Source organism: Schistocerca cancellata, chromosome 4 (assembly GCF_023864275.1).
Source record: "Schistocerca cancellata isolate TAMUIC-IGC-003103 chromosome 4, iqSchCanc2.1, whole genome shotgun sequence".
In the NCBI taxonomy this organism is placed as follows: Eukaryota; Metazoa; Arthropoda; class Insecta; order Orthoptera; family Acrididae; genus Schistocerca; species Schistocerca cancellata.
In genome coordinates this window covers 364,828,061-364,853,023 of record NC_064629.1, presented here as the reverse complement: position 1 = coordinate 364,853,023, position 24,963 = coordinate 364,828,061, and the positions used below count along the sequence as shown (strand labels likewise).

At 38.8% G+C, this 24,963-nt stretch overlaps 1 protein-coding gene across 4 annotated transcripts in view; it reads left to right on the top strand.

Moving 5' to 3' along the window:
- Positions 1 to 24,963, top strand: part of LOC126183662 (metal cation symporter ZIP14-like) — a 386,045-nt gene that overhangs the window by 340,950 nt on the left and 20,132 nt on the right. For all 4 annotated transcript variants that reach the window (XM_049925807.1, XM_049925809.1, XM_049925810.1 and 1 more), the window contains exons 7-9: positions 5,895 to 6,017; positions 13,110 to 13,271; positions 22,812 to 23,034. In XM_049925807.1, coding sequence (XP_049781764.1) covers positions 5,895 to 6,017; positions 13,110 to 13,271; positions 22,812 to 23,034 — 508 coding nt within the window. The remainder of the gene's footprint in view (positions 1 to 5,894; positions 6,018 to 13,109; positions 13,272 to 22,811; positions 23,035 to 24,963) is intronic.

Genomic DNA, 24,963 nt, shown 5'->3' with positions numbered 1-24,963 from the left:
GTCTGCTGCACAACCCCACAGTTCAATACCATAATTAAGAAATAGATAAACTATTCCATAGAAAACAATTTTTAGTGTTTGACTTGAGGCTATTTTTTCCAACTGACTTATCAGATACAAGCTACTGCTGCTTTTCTCATGTGCAGAAGTAGTGCAGTTTACCCAATGGAGATTTTTGTCCAGGTGGACACCAAGAAATTTAATGTTATCTGTTTCTTCTGATGTAATACCACAAATATTGTTTATTTCAGCCTCATGAAAATCAGTTGTTTTATATGTTAGTAGCTGGGATTTACTGATGTTGGTTTTCAGAGCCTCGTGTAGAAAATGTGTGGTTACTTCTGTCACACCCTTAGTTGCAGCTGAGTGTAATGTCTCCAAGTTTTTTTCATAAAATAAGAGGGAGATGTCATCAGTGTAGGTTACTAGATGTGAGTTGAAGGGTTGTGTAATTTCATTGACATAAACCAAGAAGAGAAAGGAACCAAGGATCAATTCCTGCAATACCCCCTGGATTATTATACCTCTAGAAGACTGGAAATCTATTACCTTATTATCTATTTTACATGAAAGTTTAGTAGACTGTTTGTGATTTGTCAAGTATGTGGTCAGCAGTTGTATAGATGATGTTGTAAGCCTTTAATTTCTTAATTAGCAACCCACGGTTGACTGAGTTGAAGGCTTTGGAAAGATCTAAGAATATTCCTGCTGTCCTCATACCTTGATCTAGGAGGGTTTACACTTTATGGAGAAATACAGCAACTGCAGTAGTTGTGCAGTGATGTTCTTTGTAAAATCAGCAGAGAGCTGAGAAAGGATAACCATTTCAGAAACCTTACTAAAGGTAGGGATCAGTGATATTGCATGGTAGTTTGAAACCTCTTTTGTACTCCCCTTCTTATGCACTGGTTTAACAATGCTTATTTTTAGATTACTAGGATAAGTGCTTTCTCTAGTACTACAATTTATGAGGTATGTTAGTGGATCAACTATTTCTTTTATGCATTTTTTAACTACTGCACCCGACATACCATCCCATCCAGCTGAATATTTTTTCTTTAATTTGAGGATGATCTAGCTTATATTATTTTCATTCACCTCATCAAATTCAAAACTCACTGCTTAAGGGGTGTGATTCAGTATCTCTCAGTACATTTCTAAAGTGTGTGTTGGATTTCCTGTTGATGATATGAAATGTTTGTTAAAAAAGTTACATAATGCTTTTGGTTCTTTTATAATATTACAATCCTGTATAATGCATCAAAATACAAGATACAATTACAAAGAAATCTGACCATACAGTTTTCTGTTTACCATATATTCATTCATTGAGAAGACCAATTGGTTTGGATATCTGACTGCAGATAATTAACCAACTATGTCTTGTTAGTTGTCTGACCTTCAGTTTGGTTAAAACCTTTGTTATTATCTCTGGTACTCTTACTTCTTGACATTAATGTTATCTAGTAATTCCTTTAGTTTCTTTATTTGTTGTTAAAAATACAGTTTCTTTTATAGTGCAGTCATCTTTTTTATGTACAGCATGTTATAGGTGACTGTGTACTGGGCATTAACAGTAATTCATTTATCACTGTAATATTCCAGAATGGAGAAAGTTAATTTCCACTGCACTGTGAAACTTGGCTGCAAGGCAAATTACACAATCCAAGATTATTCTTGTACCTTTATGCACTAAGTGAACCCCCTAAATCAGTTACTGAAGCACTCTGTATCTAGTTATGTTATCTGCATCATATCGTATTAAATTACCTAATTTGCATATTTATGTCTAAAACTATTGCTTGGGTGTACCTTATCTTCCCTCAGCATTTTTATTGGAGCAATTCTGTCATATGATAGTGAGTGAGAGTAGAAAAGAGGTGGGGGGAGGGAGGGGGGCTGGAGACGGGTGGCTGACAGGGCATCAGGTGTGCTAGATAGGAAAGCTGAGGGGGGGAGGGGGGAGGAAGCAGTAGGTGCACAGGACAAGGATGCAACCAGAGCTGACGAGTTTGTGCAGCACACATTGATGATAATACAGATAAGTGGATTGGGAAGAGGAGATAGAACAGAGAAAGGGGAGAGTGTTGAGAAGAGTGTACACATGCACAGGTACAGGATATTAGCCGAGATTCCTCCCCCCCCCCCCCCCCCCCCTTCCACACACACACCAGGAATACAGAAAGAAGGACCAGTTGCAAGGATAACTCCTCAGCTCAATGTGCCGCCTTCCATCTCTCTGATGGCTCCATTCATACTTATATTTATATAAAGCCCACTAACCATCAACAATCCCTGGCAGCTGTCTTCCCTTACATGCCAAAAAAAATTGCTCTTGTGTAGGCTGGTCATCTGTGAATGGCATATCTGCAGTGATCAGAATCCCTTTGCCAAGGCCTCACAAAGGCCTTCACAGACAGGTATTCTCACAAAATCTAGTCTACAGACAGCTTTCCTGTGCTGCATCCTCACACACCCCTAACCCTCCTACCATCCCCAAGAACCTGCTGCAAAGGAGCAGCCCTTCATCACATAATACCATCCTGGACTGGAGCAACCAAACCATGTCCTTCACAGGGGCTTTGAGAGTCTATCATCATTCTCAGAAATGAGGGACATACTACCAACAGTCCTTCCTACACCTCCTAAAGTGATATTATTTTGCTTAAACAACCTACACAATATCCTGGCCCATCCCTATGCCTCTCCCACTCCTAACCCCTTGTCACATCAGTCACATCCCTGCAGAAGACCCACAAGCAATACCTACCTGATTAACCTACCCAGAAAACTATCCCATCAGTGACAGCAACCATGTAATATAATAGTTCTTCTGCAAGTTCTGCACAGCATTTTATGTGAGCATTACCACCAACCATCCGTCCACCCATTGAAGGGCCACCTCCAAATTGAGTCCAAGAGCAGCGTTGACCACCTAGTGGTGGAACATGTTGCTGAACACAATATGCTTGATTTCAATGGCTGCTTCACAACCAGTGCCATTTGGATTCTTTCATCCCATCACCAACTTTTGTAAACTGTGTAATGGGAGTTATCCTTGCAACACATTCTTTGTTCCCATAATCCTCCTGGCCTCAGTCTCCACTAACCCCCAGTACCTACACCCTCTCCTCAAACGTCTCCCCTTCATCTGCTTTGACATCTCATCCCAATCCACTTCCCCATATCATCATCATCATCACCATGCTGCATTAACTCACCAGCTATGGTGTCTGTGTGCTGCATTGTTATCCCTTGCACCTGCTGCTTCTCTCTCCCACATTCCTGTTCTTTACATCTGCTGCCTCCCTTCAGCCTGTCAGCCACCCTCCCCAGCCCTCCCTTCTGCTCCCTGCCTCTTTTCTACCCTACTGACCGCACCTGACACAATGCCTCACCCCAGTCTACCTACTGAAGTGCAGTTCTGACATTTTATATTCAGATGACACATTGTAGCTGTACATGTGTGTGTGTGTGTGTGTGTGTGTGTGTGTGTGTGTGTGTGTGTGTGTGTGTGTGGTTGTGTGGGCGCGCGCGCACGTGAACTCTGCCTCAAAAAAGGATTTACCTGAAAGTTAGTGAAGTTTTCATTCTTTCTTCCATGTCTTTCAACAAGTCAAGGCTTCCACTATTCAGTGTGTTATTCCCTTCACTCCTAAATTATGTGCATTCTGCAAGAATTTTCCACATCATATTTAAAATAGGAACTGTTTATGTTTGATCAGGTTGGAAACATTATAATTCATAATGTATATTGTTAGTGTAATTAACTGATACAGTGTGCATCCTACCAATGTACATCCACTTTTTATTCATGGAACATGATATAAAATTTTTAAAAATAAATAGAGAATAGCATTCCTAATAACCTAAAGATAAATAACAAAAATTGTCAAGTAAAAATTTATTGGTATCTGGAGGAAACAAAATATTTTGCAAATGTAGAAGAGTTACAGACAACTGGCCACTGGACATGTGTTACCACCATGAATCTCAATGAAAATATCATGGATGCTAATTCACATTTTAAAAAAATATGTTTTCAGTAATCAGTTCTGAAGTGCAATGGAGAGACCTGAACCAAGTACACTAGATGGAAAAATAAGACAGGATGTTGAAATAGTTGCCAAGAAAAACAATCAGTTGGAAGTCTTTCCCACTACCCATGTACCATTATTGTCAAAATGCTGTTATTGACATCTTTGACAATAAATGTAATATATTACTAATTATTGTCTTTTATAGTTCTGAAATCAGATTGTCAAATTATTGTGAAGATAATGTACTCTCAGATATAGTGTGCCACCTTGCTAATAAAAGTACACTTAACAATTAAAGTTTGGCTCTCATAAATGTTACTCAACTGAGACTGCCAGTTACACATTTATTCACCAAGCACAACAGGGTTTAAATAAAAATATAGAGAATTTGTATTTTATATGACTCTTCCATGCCATTTGATTGTTAAATCATGAAATTTTTGCTAGAAAAATGAGATTGTGTGGAATGAAAATATAGGACAATGTTTAACAAAAGTAACACACAAATTGGTAGTAAAGAATTCATCTAGTAGATAATCTCCCTGTCTGGTGAAGTTATGAATGGACTGTCTCACAGCTGAATTACAAACATAAATTATCATCATTAATTTTGAAAGTAAATTAGGTTCTAATTATAACCAAATTTTAAATTGGATAAGAGAACCCTTTCTGCTCTGTAGGTGAATTTGTTGGAGTAATTTTAAGAATTGTACATCTAATAATTTCACACCTGTAAGTGCTCAGCACATAAAAATGTGTGTGTGTGTGCATGTTCAGTTTTCTTTTTGTGATATGTAAATCAAATCATTCAAAACAAAACCTGCTCTTGGGATGTCACCTATGATGTGCAGCATCAAAGGAAACATGATTTTACAAACAAAATGTTGCTTAAATTTTAATTTTGTATGCCCAATTGGTAGGCCAACTGCAAACCATTCTAGTGTGATATTCGATTGTAGGATGTTTATCGTCAGCAACGGTAAAACGCCAAGAATACTCAGTTTTTCCAGTAGTGATTGAATTATGACTTAGCAAGCAGACATTGCATATATCATAGAAACATCACATTTTTAAATTCCTACATCATACCTTCCAAGTAAATTTTTATATTCCTTATTGCTTTTTTCATGTGTTTCATGCTAAACTGTATTTCTCCAAATCAATCTGCCATATTTTAGCAAACTATGTATAATTAAATATAAAATACATCATGTGTTTTGAAAGCTGTTACAGCTCTTACATATTCTGAATACATAACAGAATTTACTAAATACTTAATTCATCAGTTACACATTTTTCTCATTTCCTGAAGTGTTAATATAAGATTTGACACTATGGTGCATATCCATAATATGTAACACTATACTGCTGGCTCATCATTTACAGTCAAAAACTTATGATCAAACCTTCTTTTTAGATCTTCTGTTAACACAGAGACTTCTTTCTGTAAAGTAACTTCACTGTATTTTTTTATATAAATATCTGTCTGCTGCTGACAAGTGAGATGGTAGTATCATTTTTAAATATTAAGTATAATAAATACTCTAAAATGAACCCTGTGTTACTCCATATTTACCACTCTTATTTACTAAGAAATATTTTCTATCTTTGTGGTATAATATTTCTGCACACAGTTGATAACCACAAAGATAAATGTTAAACAAGTTCATGACAAATCCACAAACACCATAATTCCTTTACTAACAAATTTTGGTACTGGTATATCATATCAAAGACTATGCACAAATTTTAAAATAGCAAATAGCCTAATTTATCATAGGATTAATTATGATCCATGTTTGTACACATTAATAGTACTTCATTGCTACATAATAATGTATCTCCTTTTTTCAGGCTTTTGAAGTTATGGGATCAGAGGATCATCCCCAGTACTTACACATTGCATTAACAGTGTGGTTGGGAATATGGGTATTCTTCCAGGTTGAAGTAATACTCAAAATTATAGAAAAGCACAAGGTTAGTTTTCTATTAGATGCAGGTTTATTACAAGGGCCTGTGATTTATTATACAGCCCCCTTGAACAAACAAACTATTAAAGTCTTAATGTAAGACTCAAGACTCCAAGACAAATGTGCTTTAGAAGGCAGTTATCATTATGGTATTTAGATCCTAAAAGCAATACCTTCAAATATTCTTATAAAAATTTTAGTCATTTATGCCACCTAGCAGGCAAAAAAAAAAAAAAAAAAAAAAGTAACTGTAAATGATCCCCAACACTTCTAGCCTGAACTCTGTAGCAAATTTTCCAACCGGTTGCACGGGCAACCAATACACTAAAATTTTTGTAGATGAACAGTTAATCAGTGATATAAATGTTTATCCAGTGTCACTGGAGGCAGAGGTCCAATGTGGAGTGGATTGATGGCAGGGTTTGAGCAGTCACAAGGGGGGGGGGGGGGGGGGGGCAGGGGCAAAGGGGTTTATTTGTTATTGGAATCTCCACCATTAGGTGCATTATGGAGCCCCTTAGGCAGATAGCAGCCAGGGCTCAAAAGAAAGCCAATGTGCAATCAGTATTCCTGCCAAGGGGCCTCATGTGAGATGTGGAGGCAGCCTTGCCAGTGGCTATTGAGCATGCAGAGTTCAGTGATCTGCTAGTTGTGGCTTGCCACCAATGATTTCTGTCATATGGGTTCTGAGGCCATCCACAGTTTATACAGGTAGTAGGCTGAAGTGGAAAAGGCTGCTGGCTTCATGCATGGGATGCAAGCAGAACTCACAATTTACAGTATTGTTCCAAGAGTTGATTAGGGTCCTTTGGTTTAGAGCCAAGTGGAAGGTCTCAATCAAATGATTTGTTGACCCTGCAATGGTCTTGGCTGCAGATTTATAGGGCTTCATTATCAGTTGGGGATTTGCAGGTCTCCCTTGATAGATCAGGAGTGCACTACACAAAGGAAGCAGCTACTCATGTAGTAGAGTACTTGTGGAGTGCACATGAGAGTTTTTTAGGCTAGGCGGTAGTTTGAGGTACTCTGATGAACACTCGCCAGTTGATATGCTGGAAGGGAAGTCAGACCACATTCAGAGTAAAGAGCCTTCAACTGTCAAAATTTTATCAGTAAATTGTCAAAGTACACTCCTGGAAATTGAAATAAGAACACCGTGAATTCATTGTCCCAGGAAGGGGAAACTTTATTGACACATTCCTGGGGTCAGATACATCACATGATCACACTGACAGAACCACAGGCACATAGCCACAGGCAACAGAGCATGCACAATGTCGGCACTAGTACAGTGTATATCCACCTTTCGCAGCAATGCAGGCTGCTATTCTCCCATGGAGACGATCGTAGAGATGCTGGATGTAGTCCTGTGGAACGGTTTGCCATGCCATTTCCACCTGGCACCTCAGTTGGACCAGCGTTCGTGCTGGACGTGCAGACCACGTGAGACGACGCTTCATCCAGTCCCAAACATGCTCAATGGGGGACAGATCCGAAGATCTTGCTGGCCAGGGTAGTTGACTTACACCTTCTAGAGCACGTTGGGTGGCACGGGATACATGCGGACGTGCATTGTCCTGTTGGAACAGCAAGTTCCCTTGCCGGTCTAGGAATGGTAGAACGATGGGTTCGATGACGGTTTGGATGTACCGTGCACTATTCAGTGTCCCCTCGACGATCACCAGTGGTGTACGGCCAGTGTAGGAGATCGCTCCCCACACCATGATGCCGGGTGTTGGCCCTGTGTGCCTCGGTCGTATGCAGTCCTGATTGTGGCGCTCACCTGCACGGCGCCAAACACGCATACGACCATCATTGGCACCAAGGCAGAAGCGACTCTCATCGCTGAAGATGACACGTCTCCATTCGTCCCTCCATTCCCGCCTGTCGCGACACCACTGGAGGTGGGCTGCACGATGTTGGGGCGTGAGCGGAAGACGGCCTAACGGTGTGCGGGACCGTAGCCCAGCTTCATGGAGACGGTTGCGAATGGTCCTCGCCGATACCCCAGGAGCAACAGTGTCCCTAATTTGCTGGGAAGTGGCGGTGCGGTCCCCTACGGCACTGCGTAGGATCCTACGGTCTTGGCGTGCATCCGTGCGTCGCTGCGGTCCGGTGCCAGATCGACGGGCACGTGCACCTACCGCCGACCACTGGCGACAACATCGATGTACTGTGGAGACCTCATGCCCCACGTGTTGAGCAATTTGGCGGTACGTCCACCCGGCCTCCCGCATGCCCACTATACGCCCTCTCTCAAAGTCCGTCAACTGCACATACGGTTCACGTCCACGCTGTCGCGGCATGCTACCAGTGTTAAAGACTGCGATGGAGCTCCGTATGCCACGGCAAACTGGCTGACACTGACGGTGGCGGTGCACAAATGCTGCGCAGCTAGCGCCATTCGACGGCCAACACCGCGGTTCCTGGTGTGTCCGCTGTGCCGTGCGTGTGATCATTGCTTGTACAGCCCTCTCGCAGTGTCCGGAGCAAGTATGGTGGGTCTGACACACCAGTGTCAATGTGTTCTTTTTTCCATTTCCAGGAGTGTATTTGTAAATAAATTCCTGAATTTACTGCCCTCCAGGAAAGTTTTCAATTTCAGATTATTCTCGGGACCGAGAACTGGCTGTCTGAAGAGGAAAGCTCTGAAATATTTAGCAAGCAATGGAACATGTATTGGAAAGACTGATTAGCAGCCCTAGTAGAGGGTGTGTTCATTGTAGTTGACAAAAATATTGTCTCTATTGAGGCCAAACTCGCATGTGACAGTGAAGTTATTTGGTCATGTATAATAGTTGTAGGTGAAACCAAGTTAATTGTTGGGTGTTTTTGCCAGTCATCCAATTCTTCTGTGACAGTTTTGTAGTCATTCAAAGAAAGTCTATAGTCAGCGGCACATAAATAACCAGATCATGCAGTACTAGTTGGAGGCAACTTTAACCTACCGAGTATAGACTGGAATGTCTATGAATTCATTGCAGGGGTACAGATAGACAGTTATCATTAAACTATCTTGAGCAGCTAGTTCAGCAGCCCACACACAATTATGTTAGACTTTGTAGCTAAAAATAGGCCAGACCTTATCAACAAAGTCATTATAGAAATGGGTGTAGTGTTCATGATGTCATTATAGCAATGATGATTACAAAAGTTATTAAATCAGTTAAGACAGCTAGGAGAGTGTTTCTGCTAGAAAGAGCAGATAAGCAGTTGTTAGTATCTCACTTAGACAGTGAACTGACGTCATGTAGATCTAGTAAGATGTATATAGAGGAATTATGGACAAAGTTTAAGCAGATTGTAAATCATGGTCTGGAGAAATATGTGCCAGTAGGTGAATTATGGATGGAAAAGACCCACAATGATTTAATAACAAAATTTGGAAAACTCTGAGGAAACAGAGGCTGTTGCACTCTTGATTCAAAAGAAAATGTGGAAATGATGGCAAGCAAAGGTTAGTAAATGTTCATGAATCTGTGAAAAGATCTATGTGCAAAGCATACAACAACCACCACCATCATATTTTAGCAAAAGATCTGGCAGAGAACTCATGAAAATTCTGGTCCTATGTGAAATCGTTAAGTGGGTCTAAGGCTTCTATCTAGTCACTTGTTGACCAGTCTGGTGTGCCAGTTGAAAATACCAAAACAAAAGCCAAAGTTTCGAATTTCATGTTCAAGAAATCATTCATGCAGGAGAGTTGTACAAATATACTGTAATTTGACCATCAAACAGACTCCTGCATGGACAACATAGTAATAAGCATCCCTGGCATAGAGAAACAACTGGAAGAGTTGAAAACAAGTATGTCACCAGGTCTGGATGGAATCCAAATTTGGTTTCTCAAAGAGTACTCTTACCTATCTTGCATTTATCACAAATCTCTCACTCACCACAAAGTCCCAAGCAACTGGAAAAAGGTGCAGGGGATTCCAGTATATAAGAAGGGCAAAAGAATGGACCCACAATATTGCAGACCAATATCCCTAACATCAGTTTGCTGCAGTTTCTGTGAATATATTTTCAGTTTGAATACAGTAAATGTTCTTGAGACTGAGAAGCTTACATTCATGAATCACCATGGTTTTATAAAGCATCGCTCATGCAATACTCAACTTGCCCTTTTCTCCCATGTTATACTGTGAAATATGGACGAACAACAACAGGCAGAGTCCATATTTCTAGATTTCAAGAAAGCATTTGCAGGCTGTTAAAGAAGATATGAGCATATGAAAGACGTTCACAGATATATGAGTGGCTTAAAGACTTCTTAAGTTATAGAACATAGTATGTTGTCCTTGATAGCAAGTGTTCATCAAAGACAAGGGTATCATCAGGAGTGTCCCAGAGAAGTGTGATACGACTGCTGTTATTCTCTATGTACATAAATGATTCATTGGACAGGGTATGCAGCAGGCTACTCATCAGGTGGTCACTTCCAGAAGATGGATGCGAAAGCGTGAATGCTCTTAAGTGAATTTCTGAAGAGAAAAGCAAGAAAGCTATGATTAAATCAGAAGCCACAGGGATACTGCAGAAACTTAGCTCTAAAGATATTGCATTCATGGCTACACTGTCAGATAGTGTTCTGGTAGGTTTCAGTGCAATAGAAATTGATCTGACTGAGGAACTGGACTTTGAGAATGTAATGAATGTGTTTGGCAGTAGTTCAATGACTTTCTTCTTGCCTTGTTGTCAGCATTCTTTGTTGATATATTAATTGATTTTTGTGCTTCTACTGAGTTATTCTTTGTGTATATGGGTGTGTTGTTAAATAGTAGTATATGTTTGGCATCTCCATCCTGATTTCTGGACACACTGCAACCTGTCTTTCTATTCTGAACTCAATATTTTCCTTCTTTGAATATTTCTTTTTTAAGTAATATACTGTATAACTATTTTAAATAACCTGTTTACAATTCTTCTGCTAAATGTTTTTCCGAATTGCCTAAGTTTGTTTTTGCAGGGCAGAAGAAAGTTGTTGGGCCCATGAGTGTAACATTACCAAAATATGGGACTGATAACACTGCGCTTAGTGCATAATTATTTACAGGTAGTTGTATTTGTTGCTGAAACAGTGAGGAATTTGTTTGAAGGCACTACTAGTTGATCTGTGATATTTGTATTTATATTTGTATCTCCATATAAAATTATATTAACTTTTGTAGTTGACACTTTACCTAGAACTTCAGTTAATTTATCAAACCACACAGCATACTAAATGTGTTCAGGAACCTGTAACATGAGTAAAACTGTGTGTGAATCAAAAAGAAGCACCGAGTAACATGGTGCAGTAGTTAACGAACTGGAATGGCATTCGGGATGGCAACAGTTCAAATCTGTGTCTTGTCATCCAAGTATTTATTTTCCATGATTTCCTTACATTGCTTCAGACAAATGCGCTGGGTTCCTTTGTGTTGTGTTGCCTACTGTGGGAGTCAGTGTTGACTCAAAACAAGGAAGGAGAGAATTCGCAATGGTCGGTAGCAGGAAACCAAAACAATCTGTGCAGAACTTGAAGATTAATATAACACTTTATTTCTATAAAGAAGAGATCTATTACTTAACTTGTGCTTTGGTGCCTCTTACATTCAGTTACTTATACAAACTATTACTACACACAGAATGCAGTCTAAGTATCGTCTTCTTATTACTCAGTGCTGATACTCTTGAAGTCTGTGACCAAACTGGGCCAACTAGCGATGGGTGACTAGTTAAATCAGCATTGACAAGGGGCACAGAACTCTGTCAAAAATGGTTCAAATGGCTCTGAGCACTATGGGACTTAACATCTGTGGTCATCAGTCTCCTAGAACTTAGAACTACTTAAACCTAACTAACCTAAGGACATCACACACATCCATGCCCGAGGCAAGATTCGAACCTGTGACCATAGCAGACACGCAGTTCCAGACTGAAGCACCTAGAACCGCACGGCCACACTGCAGAACTCTGTCATCCTGGAGGTGTGGCTCTATCCATTGGCATGTGGGTCAGCACATTCTTGCTGCCATTTTGCGGTGCTGCACTGCACTGGTCAGTGTGCAGTTGATGCTTTAGGACTACACACTTCGCAATGGCACGGCTGATGTCCTTCCACATCCTTGAAACATTCTGAGATTGTCCACCATATCTATGGACAACAATGTTGATGGGACATTTAACACTAATTTTCCTTTTTTATTACTAACAAGAAGCATGGTTTGTTCAGACTAGAGCTCTAAATCTGAGTTTAGTTCTATGTATGTTTTTAGATATGGTACACTATATTTTTAATTTTCACACTTAGTTTCCTTACCTATCACTTGGGTCCACCACATTTATTATTATTGCTGGAATGATGTCTTTTAGTTTTCACATACCAGTGACACTGCTATGTGCTGTTGTACATGATTTTGCACTTGGTTTTTGCACTAAGTTGATGAAAATTGTACATTCACACAGGCAAATTTAAGAGATCCTAAAACCTGGTCAAACACACTTTTGGATTAATATAAACATGTAAAATAAATACATAACCTTATGTTTAAAAAAGAAAGGGCAATTGTTGTTCAAAGTTGATAAGAAAAACTGAAAGTCATAAGAATTTGATGAGTAAAACATATTACTCAAAGGGACAGTTTAAAAGACATAACCTCTACAGTAGATATTTGATGGCATGTGAACAAGTATGACGGATGGGATGTGAAATCCAAATAATTGCATCTGATTTCCTTCGCGTGAACATCTTCTTATTTCTTTTCCCTTCAGCTCCACATGAAAAAAGCTGGTTGAAATTTCTTTGGACTCAATGATTGTGACAAAATGATCTGCCCAGCCAATGAGAAGCACATAAGTTGCTATATATATTTTCTCTTCATTTCCCTTTAAACACTGCTGATATTTCAGTTATGAAGCACACTTCTTTGTTTTTCATTAATATTTGTTGTGATGTAAAGCAGCCTACAATAAGTACTGTACAATAGTTTCTAAAGTTAATATGCAGATTTAAATACCTGTTTTCAAACTGTAATAAATAAATTAATTGCATATATCTCTTTTATAGTGTCATTTAACACCTATGTTTTTAATAACATTCTGATTGTTGTTTTTGTAGAACATTCCACATCACTCACATAACCATGCATCTGAGGAAACTATGCCATCAGAAATGACAGCTTTCATCAATCACAAAGGAGAAATTTTTCCAGCACAACCAGAACTACAGTTAAAAGCTATTACCAATAATGTACACCAGGAGGCAACTGATGGACATGAGGTATATCATTAAATAAGGACTTATTTAAGAATAATATTATTGATGATTTATTTTATTGTAATTCATTACTTTGATACACAGTCTTCTATTAAAATAAGTACAAGAGGGAATCAAATGAAAACCTTAAGAGTGCAAATAAAAATCGGCATTTTGTGCCGTTCTTCTGTAGGTTGGCATTATTGTTACCAATTATGTAAGGAACACTCTGTAGGTGGCAGTATGCTACAGACATGTGAAACATGGACACAATACCAGTTCAAAATGGCTTCATTGGTTGTGACATGCACCAAGGAAGAACAGCATTCTGTCATAAATTTTTTGAGCAGTGAAGGTACAAAACCTCTCAAAATCCATTGGCAAAAGAAGGTCTAGTACGGTGATGCATGTCTATCATTGCAGGATGTGTATGAGAGGAGCAGAAAGTTTGGAAATAGTGTGACTTCTGTGACAGATACTCAGCACCTGTTTCAGGCACACCACACTGTGACAGCAGAGTCTACTGCAACAGTTGAAGCCATTGTGATGGAAAATCACCATGTGACTGTGGATGAAATAACCACAGATGTGAACATTAGGCATGGCTCAGCACATCACATTAATCATGAAGTGGTTAAGTTTTGGCAAAAGGTCTACAAAATGGATGCCATGGCAGCTCACTCCATAACTGAAAGAGTGGTTCGTTGATGTCTGTGAGTAACTTCTATAGTGCTTTATAGCAGAAAGTGATGGCTTCTTCAAAATACTCATTACAGGAGCTGAAAGCTGTGTACACTACTACCAACTGGAAATGAAGAAAGCAAGCAAGGAATGGTGCCATTCCTTATCACCAAAACCCAACAAGTTCCATACAGTCATCTACAAGAAAGGTTTTGCTGACTCTCTATCTGGATGAATGAGGCATTGTCTTGGAACACTACATGACTAGGGGAAACACCATCACCAGTGCCTCATATACCAATGTGTTAAAAAATCATCTCCCACCTGCTGTAAGTGATGTGGACTTCTAACTACATGTGTTGTTTTGCATCATGACAATGCTCAGTTTCATACTACATATGCAACTCCTGCAACCATCAATGATCTGCACTTTGATACTGTGCCACATCTGCCATACTCACCAGATCTTGCTCTGAGTGGTTACCACATGTTTGGACAACCCAAAAGGGCAATTGGAGGAATAAATATTTTGTTCCAATGCACAGGTGCAGCAGGCAGTGCACGAGTAGCTACATGCATGACAAAAGAATATTTATTCAGAGGAACCCATGCACTTCCTACATGCTGGAGGAAGTGTGTTAAATGACAGGAAGACTATATCAAAAAAATGATACATTTGATTTCCACTTTTGTTCAGTGAAAGAAATTACAAATAATATTTAAGGTTTTTGTTTGACTCCCCTTTGTATAACAGATTCTAATTTTGAATGTTGATAAGTTTAAAGTGCAGGATATTTTTTTGATATTGTTCCTCTAGGTCGACAGCTTGTGTACCAATTTCCTGCATCAGTGACTGGTTTGTCATTGACAGTGTCATAAAGCAACAAAATAAAGGAGCCATCATATTGCATTAACAATGTCTTCAATTCACTCAACAATATGTTGTATAAAAGTGGACTTAATGTATTCTGATCAAACACTTAATGATAAAAATCAGGTAATTGCCAGGAATGATGATATCTACCAGCCACAGGGAGCACTGACACTGGTGTGACCACAGTGTGACACACTACCATTGCAGCAGTGGTAGTTCACCCAGAAGAAACCAATGATTAATGACTTCACATAATAGAATTGGTAAGGTTCCACATTCTGGCCCTAGATGGACCAAACAGGCCTGAAAACCTCAATGTCATCCTCTACTGATAGTGTCATTGAATACAGTAGGGAGGGGCAAATGATCAGCTCATTGCTTTCTCAGCTATTAATCACTCGAACAGCTCCTCAGTTGGCCTCATGGAGCTGAGTGCAATCCATACCAGACCTCCCACCAAGGAAAAGTCCCTGGTGTTACCAGGAATCAAACCCAGGCCCCTCATGGTGTTCAGCTATGCTGACCACTTAGCTGAGGAGTTGGACACATAATAGATGGAGGGAGTGATCTGCTCTCCATTGCAATTGCTGAACAGCTTGTGATTTTGCCATGTTTATTTTGCATTGAACTGTTGCTTACAACTTTCTCATGTTGATTTTTGTGTGCCCTTTAGACTACTGTTTCTCTGCCAACTGATTATATGTGGTTTTTGTGTGCCCTTTAGACTACTGTTTCTCTGCCTACTGATTATATGTGGTTTAGAGCATAGATTTATTTTGGTTTCATTTACTGAAGCATTTGGCCTAGCTAATTATAACCTAGCATATCTTGGACCTTTTGTATATATTCCCATTTTGCAGAAACTGTAAAGGGATATTTTTATGACTATGCCTCAACAGTGGCATTTCTTCATACTCAAGGCAACACAGTAGAAATTTGAAGTATTTCCAAACTATGGAATAGTGGGATCAACAGCAGTCAGTTCCATTGTAGAAACATTAGAAGCAGATATAGTTTTTCATGGATTACTACCCAGTGGCACCACCTCTGTCACCACTGCCATTTGTGTGTTTCATGAACCAGTGAAGGGGTAGGACACTGACATTGTTTCTGCACACTGTAGTCCTCAAGCCCCAATGGGCCAACTATTACCAAAATTTAATATTAATTTTGTTTGTGTTACAATAATGAAACAATATAGTTTACAACTAACTAATTTGTTCTATACCTCAGACATCTGTTGCTTGTGTTAGAGTCACATAATTTGAGGTACTGATGTCTGGTACATTGCTGCACATACTGCACTGGTTTGTTAAGTCACTGAAAAGTAACTCGTTAATGAACATGTACATGAGATACTAATATCTTGTTTCATGGAATATCGAACATCCTTGATGATCTTCTCACTGTGGGTCTATGGAAGAAAAAATTTATCTCACCTAATCTAATACTAATAATTTAGTGCTACTCTCTTGGAAGTTCTGTACACACATCAATGCTTAGTGCTCATTACTTATCCAGTAGCTTGCGTTCTTGTTTTTGTGGAAGAGTTTAATGTTATCTTTATCTAAAAGACAGAAGGGCATAACTAAATTTCCTAGGCATCATTATTGGCAATTCATAATTTTTGTAGTATAGCTTTGAGCTGCATGAAGTGCCACAGTTGTGTAGTTTGATTTCTTGTTGCAGCAGTTTTCCCATAATCCTCACTGATTAATCCAATCTTTATTGTTAGTATATAGTTCTACATAGTGGGACATGAATAGGGGCTGTGCTTGTTGTGTGTTAAAGCAGAAGGAATTGCCCTCTGTTTAGAAACAGCTAGAAGCACAATTAGGCATGGCTTCAGACTGCTGCTGTGGGCTACGCTGACACTGGAGCACTTGTGGCATAGACTGTAGTACCTCTCGTGCTTCTAGCATTTCAAGGAAACCCTGATGTCACTGTGCCTTCTGATGTGCATGACCTGGCTGTTTTATCCTCACCTAAGACTGAATGCAAGGCAAAGGAGGGTTTGTATACATATAGGTAAAAGGTCAAAGATGTGTAAAGGCTCTGCTGCCATCTATTGAAAGCACTGGGAACAGTCAGGTACAAATCTTAGCTAATGTCAAGATGAATGGCACTGATCAAGTGTAGGCTAATACATGATTCTTTGAAGCAAATTATCAGCTGGAGAGTTGTAGTCCCCCCTCCCTGGAGTTATCATCATACCTATCAAGTAGAGGGCAATTGGTAAAAATAATGTCACATGATGGAAGAACAATTCATTCAGATATACTAAGAGTCACCTCATGAGCCCCAGAGGTCTCAGCTTTATACGCCCTTCTCTTCCTTATTTTTATTAATGATCTCCCAGAAGACATACCGTCAACAGTACTTGTATTATTTGCTGAAGATACAAACCTACTCCCTTGTAACATGTCTCCATAGAAGATGAGAGCTGACTTAGTTGACAGCAGTGGAAGGCTGCTGCACTGGCTCTATGATGAGAATCACTTACTTTATGTGGATAAAAAAGCTCATACCATCATCTGTCCATTTAAGAATCTTACAATATATATAAAACCAATTACCACACACAATAAAGTTATTGAACAGGCCAATGAGTGTGGGTGAAATAACAAACTACAATTGAATGTACACAGAGATAAACTGCTGTACTAAATGAGTAGCATCCAGTATGCCTGTAGAATGCTCGAAGGTGTGACTTGAGCACTGTTGCAATTGTTTACTTTTCTTTGGTTAATTCTATCATTTCAAGTGGCATTCATTTCTGGGGGTCAATATACACGAAAATATTTCTGTCGCAAAAACAAATCATGATATTACTGTTGCCACATGCAGCTACCAAGTGTTTTGCACTTTCATTTATACATTCACAAGAAGCTATATGTCATTAGGTAAAATTATATATTACACCAATTAGTAAATGTAAATTATCAGAAAATCTTGCAGTGAAACTGCTACATAAAATACTGAGAGGCCAGTTCTCTCTTGATATAATACAGGCAGTGGTGTACAGTGGCAATCCATTATACAGTTTCTAAATGTGGTGAGTAAGATTCCACTAGTCCTTCACAACCACGTGCATAGATTGTCCAGAGTCAGAACGTGTCACTGATGCTGGAGAAGCAGTTGTTTCTATATATTCTAAATATATCCAGTCACTGGCAAAATTAAGCAGTCATGTAGGTTGTTGAATGACCTCTTAGGTATGACGATCTACTGTTGAATATGCAACTGCAAAATGGCAATTTTTTGCATAAAATTTTGTAGTTGATATGCTCACAAGAGATATGAGAAGTGAAAAGTAAGGAAGCAGTATTGGAGTTCAAGATCCTGTCAATGACAAGGACTGAAGACAAGCTCAGATTTGGTAAAAATGAGAAAGGAAATCAGGCACATCCATTTTAAAGAAACTGTCTCACTGCTTTCCTTAAGAAATTCAGGGAAATAATGAGAAAGCTGAATCTGGATGGCCATACAGAGTGTTGAACAGCTGACTTGACACATGCAAGTCCTGAGCCTTAAGAAGACAAGAGAGAAGTCAGAACTATCAATCTACAAAAAACAAACTTTTTTAAAATAACACTTAGAGAAAAGAAGTTTGGACTGAAGCAATGCAAACACAACATGCAAATGAGAAGAGTGATGCATTTCTTAACACAATAATTTACCATTATTATGCAGTCTTTCTCAAAATAATCTGTCAGTAAAATCAGAGTCACCTTAGGAAATGGATCACCGAAGAAATCATTGAACTTCAGACTAGACTGAATAGACAGAACTGGAAGAAGTACAGGCAATTAATAAGAGAAGCAAAAGCCATTTCAAAAAACAAATCCCTACAGTGGCATAGCTAGGCAGTTTGGCACCCAGTGCAGAGTTTTAATTTGTTAGTAGAGTAAGTAGGTTCCAGAACCTGAAAAAATCTTTTAGCACTCTCTTAGAAATACCAATTCATTTTCAATAACATAAACTACCTATACAAGGGAACAAAAACCAGTGATGAAAGGATACATTGTATTAGACTTGCTGATGACATCATTACAGTTGTAGACTCCAAAAAAGAAATGAATACAATGTTGCAAGTCATATAAGACACTCTGAAACTCTGGAAATCAGAAGTGAACAAATGGAAAATAAAAGTAATGGTAGGAGTACAGAAAAATATGGGAGAAATTAAAACCAATATGAAAATTGATGATATCAGAATTGATCAGGTGAAACTATTTTGTTAACTCAGTAGAGTAATCACAGAGGACAATTGAGGCTTAATTCCAGTGAAGAGAAGGATTCCATTGGAAAAAAGCAGACATTTATCACTAAGAAAAATATTTTAACCACCATACATATGAATATTTATGTCAGAAAATCCTTTGCAAACTCGTTTGAATGGAGTACACTGCTCTATGGAAGCTAGAGCTGGACTCAGGGTAAATTGGAAAGGAATCAGCTTGAAGTTTCTGAAATGTGGATATGGTGGAAAATGACAGGAGCTAGCTGGATGGAAAGAAAAACTTACCTGGAAGTCTTGAGGAAAATCAATGAAGAGATAAAATTATTAAAGAAAATGGAAAAGTGAAAAATAAAATTTATTGGACATGCCATTAGACACAACACTATCATCATTAATATTCTTGAATGGAGAGTGGAGTATATGGGACACATCAAAAAGAGGGTAGGATGTGTCAGTTACATGGAACTGAAATGAGTAGCCAGTGTCAGAAGAGAGTGGTTGCACTGACAAGATGTTAGCCTGTAGAATATATGTGTACACTAACAACAAAAGGGGTGGGTGTACTTTACGACCACCACAAAAAATTACAAATTTCTGTAATTGTTGTTGACTTTCACTTACAACAAGACTGAGGTGTAAGTAGCGTCTAGAACAGGGCTTCACAACATACGTGCTCGTGGAGCAAGCTGTGAGCAGCAAGGCGTGAGCACGGAGCAGCGCAAGCACGCTACCCCCACTATCGGACCAGAGCGGAGATTGGGGAGAGTCACGTGGGGCACACAAAAGCTGCCGCCAGTCAATGTAAATCCGTGGTCACCTGCAGGGATATCACTCACGAATTATTACTGCGACAAATGAAACAAATAAAGGAGAATGTACACATGCCACATAATTTTATTAGCTTAGTGTATGCCTCTACATTCGTATTAATTTGCGAACTGTTACACAATAAACGGTGTCACTGAAGTATGGAACTCTTAGTTATCTTGTACTTTTTGCCCTTTACAATTGCGTCTATGTTTGGAGTAATTGTTCTTGTGCATTGTAGGCGCAGAGTGCAGTTTAAATTCCGATCAGACAATGTGTTTCTCACGCGCGTCTTGTTACATTTCATTCCAGAGAACAGTTGTTCACAAACATATGTGGAACCGAGCATTGGTATTATTGTAGCCGCCAGTTTGTGCAAATGAGGAAATCTATCCTGAGGGAAGTGTCTGTAGAATCCAAAATGTTTTTCTTGTTCTGAAATTTGTCTCTGTATTCTCTGTCACACTGCAGGTCAATAATTTCTAGTTGCAGCTCAGGACGAATCTCTTCAATATTTGCTGAATATGGAGAGGAGAACAGTTCTGTCTAGTGCTGTCAGATCCTGAAAGCGTTGATCGAATTCTTCCTTAAGGGCAACTAAACTATGTGAATAACATTCACAGTCTTTGTGAACATCATGGTAATTTAGGAAAATGAGCTAGATTTCCTGTTTCCAGCTGACTCACCCAAAGTGTCAATTTCATTTTAAAAGCTCGTATTCAATCTATGAAATGAGTAATTAGCAGATCATTACCTTGTAGTGAAATGTTCAAAGCATTCAGATGGCTAGTTAAATCTGCTAAGAACGAGAGATCACATTTCCATGAAGGCTCTTTCAATTCAGGAACACATATGTTATTTATTTCCATGAACATATTTAGCTCATCTAATAGGCAAAAAAATCGATTTAATAATTCACCACGACTAAGCCAGCAGACCTCGCTGTAATAAGGCAGGCTACCATACTGGCTTTCTACATCCTCAAGAAAGCTTTTAAATTGCCTGTGTTGTAGCCCATGCTTTCTTATATAATTAGTTGTACGAACAACAACAATCATCACATTTTTTAGAGTGATGCTCTTTGCCCATAAGTTTTCCTGGTGGATCACACAGTGAACGCTCCTTATTTCATTTGGCACGGTCAGTTTTTGCATTTTCTCCTTCAACAGCGCAACTAAACCTGATTTTGTCCCTGTCATCGCTGGTGCACCGTCTGCAGACACTGAAACTAAAGAATTCCATGACAATCCTATATTTTCAACACTTTCTTCAACACTACATAAAATATCACCTCCGGTTGTAGTGTTCTTCATGGCTACTACATCGAGGAGCTCCTCCCTCACCTGAAGATCTCTATTAACACCTCTAATAAATATGGCAAGCTGCGCTGTTCCAGTGATATCAACACTTTCGTCCAGAGCTAGAGAATATGCCATAAAATCCTTACAGATATTTGCAAGCTGGCTCTGGAAGTCATCTGCCATGTCCTGTATGCGACGCATTAATGGTCAGGTTAGATAATGGCACAATCCGAAACTGTTCAACTAGAGATGGACACAAATGTTCCGCTGCAACTACCAAACATTCTTTTATTAAATTGCCATCAGTGAAGGGCCGCAGGGATTTTGCTAAAAGGAAAGCAATTTTGTAACTCACTCTGAGAGCTTCCTCAGTTGATTTTTCTTCATCGTCCAGATCTTTTTTGAATAGCTTCCTTTTATGTTTAATAACTTCCTGTGCACGATCTGGTCCATCACATTTTCCACTTCCGTAGTCTTTCGCGTGGTACGACATATAATGTCACTGCAAATTAAATTTCCTAAAAGAATTCAGCGTTTAGTGACATACTAAACATTTTGCAACACCAACTTTTTCTGTAAACAGATACAATTCCTCTCAATGGGGGTTGAACTGCGAAAGCATGGTTAGGATTACACAATGGCGACTTGACATGATTCTTAACCAGTGAAGTGACTGTTAGAGCTGATCGTAGTATTTTAAACGTTACATAGTCGGCGCGAATTCAATAGGCACGTTGCGGCCCTATTCAAATGTGCGTGCGCATTTCCCCTCCCTCCCCTCCCTCCCTACTCTGGGACCTTGCACCTGCTCGTGAGCATGTGCCTGAGCAGATGCGAGTACTCGTGCTCAAAACCGGCTAGTTGTTAAGCCCTGGTCTAGAACTTGAAACAACTGAATATGACATTTGCTGGGAAATTCCACATCTACTACTATTACTTAATTTTTTAATCAAATTTAACTGAAAAAATTAAAATAATTATATCATCTGATGGAAGCATAGATGTATTCATTAAAAACAATAAATAATATTTCAGCCGGCCGCGGTGGTCTAGCGGTTCTAGGCGCTCAGTCCGGAACCGCGCGACTGCTACGGTCGCAGGTTCGAATCTTGCCTCGGGCATGTATGTGTGTGATGTCCTTAGGTTAGCTAGGTTTAAGTAGTTCTAAGTTCTAGGGTACTGATGACCACAGATGTTTAGTCCCATAGTGCTCAGAGCCATTTGAACCATTTGAAATAATTTTTCAAAATTTTAAAACTTAAAGTACATGTCTAGATTACAATATTTACACCTGCATCATTGGTATTGCTAGGTTTAAGGCATCAGATTAAACTGATTTTTGCTATGTTACAAGTATGTTCTCTGCACATAATGAAGGGACCAAATAAAATCTCAACTATCTGTTGCAACATCTACCTAGGTAATGTGGAAAGTGATCAGTTGTACTTAACAGTATCTGTTCTCCACACACAACATTCTCTGTACTGTTTATCCTTGTCAGTTTTACCAGTATTGCCACTGAAATCTAATTTAAAATTCTTGTTGGTTGCAATTCCATAATATGCATAAAGTGTTGTAAACACTCAGAGAAAAATGCAACAGTTCTAAAAACTGACTGAACTATGTATTACATGTACTAAAACAATATTTGGTTTCAGATTTCAGCTTGGAAAAATGGCTACCAGCCTTCTTTAGATGTTCCTCATTCTGTGAAAGCTAAGAAACAAACAATTGCACCAGTGGCCTATATGGTTGTTTTTGGAGATGCCATTCACAATTTTATTGATGGAGTATCTATTGGAGCTGCATTCACTGACAGCATCTGGACAGGCATTAGTCTCAGCATTGCTGTCTTCTGTGAGGAACTGCCTCATGAACTAGGTAATAAAGATTTTGATTAAGAGTGATAATACATCACAATGAAAGAGCAAAGTTTTTGTGTCACTTCATGCTGTAATGCACACACAGTTTCATACAAAAACATACATTTTACAATATAATGGTAAGGACAGTCAGAAGAACTTAACCCTCTCAGACTCGAATTTTTTCTGTAGGAAGGAAATTTTTTCTTTGTGCTGTAATGCTCTTAGGTGATGTTTTTAATGATTTTAGATGCTAGATTTATACAAAAATATGTACCTATTTTCAAAGTTATACTTTTTACACTTGACTTCTTTTTATGGGCCAAAATAACTCATTTTGGAATATTCACTGTTGTAATAAATAAACTGGTCATTCACTAAACTATCATGCAAAATATCAAAAACAATATTTAGTCATACATCAAACTGTGATGAAACAAACACTTCCATGTATTCTGGAGATCACAAGCTGCTGCACACTGCTACATTGGTTTGTTTATATTTTTAAAGTGTTGCCCAAAAGCTGGTATCACTGTTTGCACATAATGGAAAGACTGAATATTCACAAATGTTTACATGAGGTTTCCATTGGGGGAAAATGTTTCTGTAGCAGCTAAGCCACATTAAAAGATAATGTACACAATTGTAGCCAGAGGGTCTGAAAGGGTTAATGTGATTAGTGAACAGCTATGAAATCTTGGATTCAAATGCACTGTATCATAGTTTAATGTATATGCTTATCAAGTAGAGCTATGATTATCTTATAGTTATGTCATGATTCTTACATTCTTGCCCTCACATGAATTTCTTATTTGTCCCAGCAAGTTCAGATGTCCATTTTATTTTCCTCTGTTGTTTACAGTTGCATCACAAAAGGTCTTGCGTTACTGTTTTTCAGTTTGTGATTCGTTTACCAATATTAGCATATACAAACAGCATTCAATAAGTAATACAACACTTTTTTTCTGAAAGCAGGTTGGTTTTATTCAGGATTCCAATGCATCATATTATTCCCCACTCTTTTGGCTACAAAACCCTACTTTTCAACATAACCCCTGTTCAATGCAACAACCTTACATCCCCTCACTAGGAGAGCCTGTATGCCTACATGATACCACTCTACTGATCAACACTGGAGCCAATGCCTTGTCACATCAATAACCTACCTATCATCCACATACTGCTTCCTGTGGAGTGCATCATTCGTTGGGCCGAACACATGGAAGTCAGATGTGGTGCAAGACGTGGGCTGTAGTGTTGATGAGAAGGAACAGTCCAGTGAAGTTTTGTGAGCTCCTTTCAGGTGCACAGACTTATGTAAGGCCTTGTGTTGTCATAGAGAAGGAGAAGTTTGAATAAGAGTATCTGCATGTTCAAACATTGCAGGTGTCACAGCTGTATGTAGCTGGCCAGCACGCGGGTGATTGGACAGGTCTGTACAGCTTCGTTGCAATGAGGCGATGCCTCACCCAATGACTCACCATGCTATTTTTTCACTTCCAGGATAGCCAATAGAATTGGTCTCAGAATATCAGCTCAAGAAACAAAATTAATGAAAAATGTAGAAAAATGCTCCAAAATACACGGGAACATAAATGCATAAAAAGGAGTGAGTTATTAAATTTAAATATCTTGGAGAAACTGCACAGCAGAATGGACTAAAAGAATTTGTAGTAAATGGAAAAGTTAATTAAGTGGAGAGAGCTTAGAGTTTGAATAAAAACATCAAGGATGGGATGAGCATATCTGTAAATAAAAAAATTGAAATACTGTACCACGGTAGTAAGACCAGATTTTTTGAAAATGCTTTTGAATGCTTAACAATTAACTGTAAGTTGGAGAAAATAGAGATACTTGAAAGCTGACTTATTAGAAAAAAATGGGTGCTGTACAAACTACAGATGGTTGGAAAATGAGAAGTAATGAGAAAATCTGCCAAAGTATACAG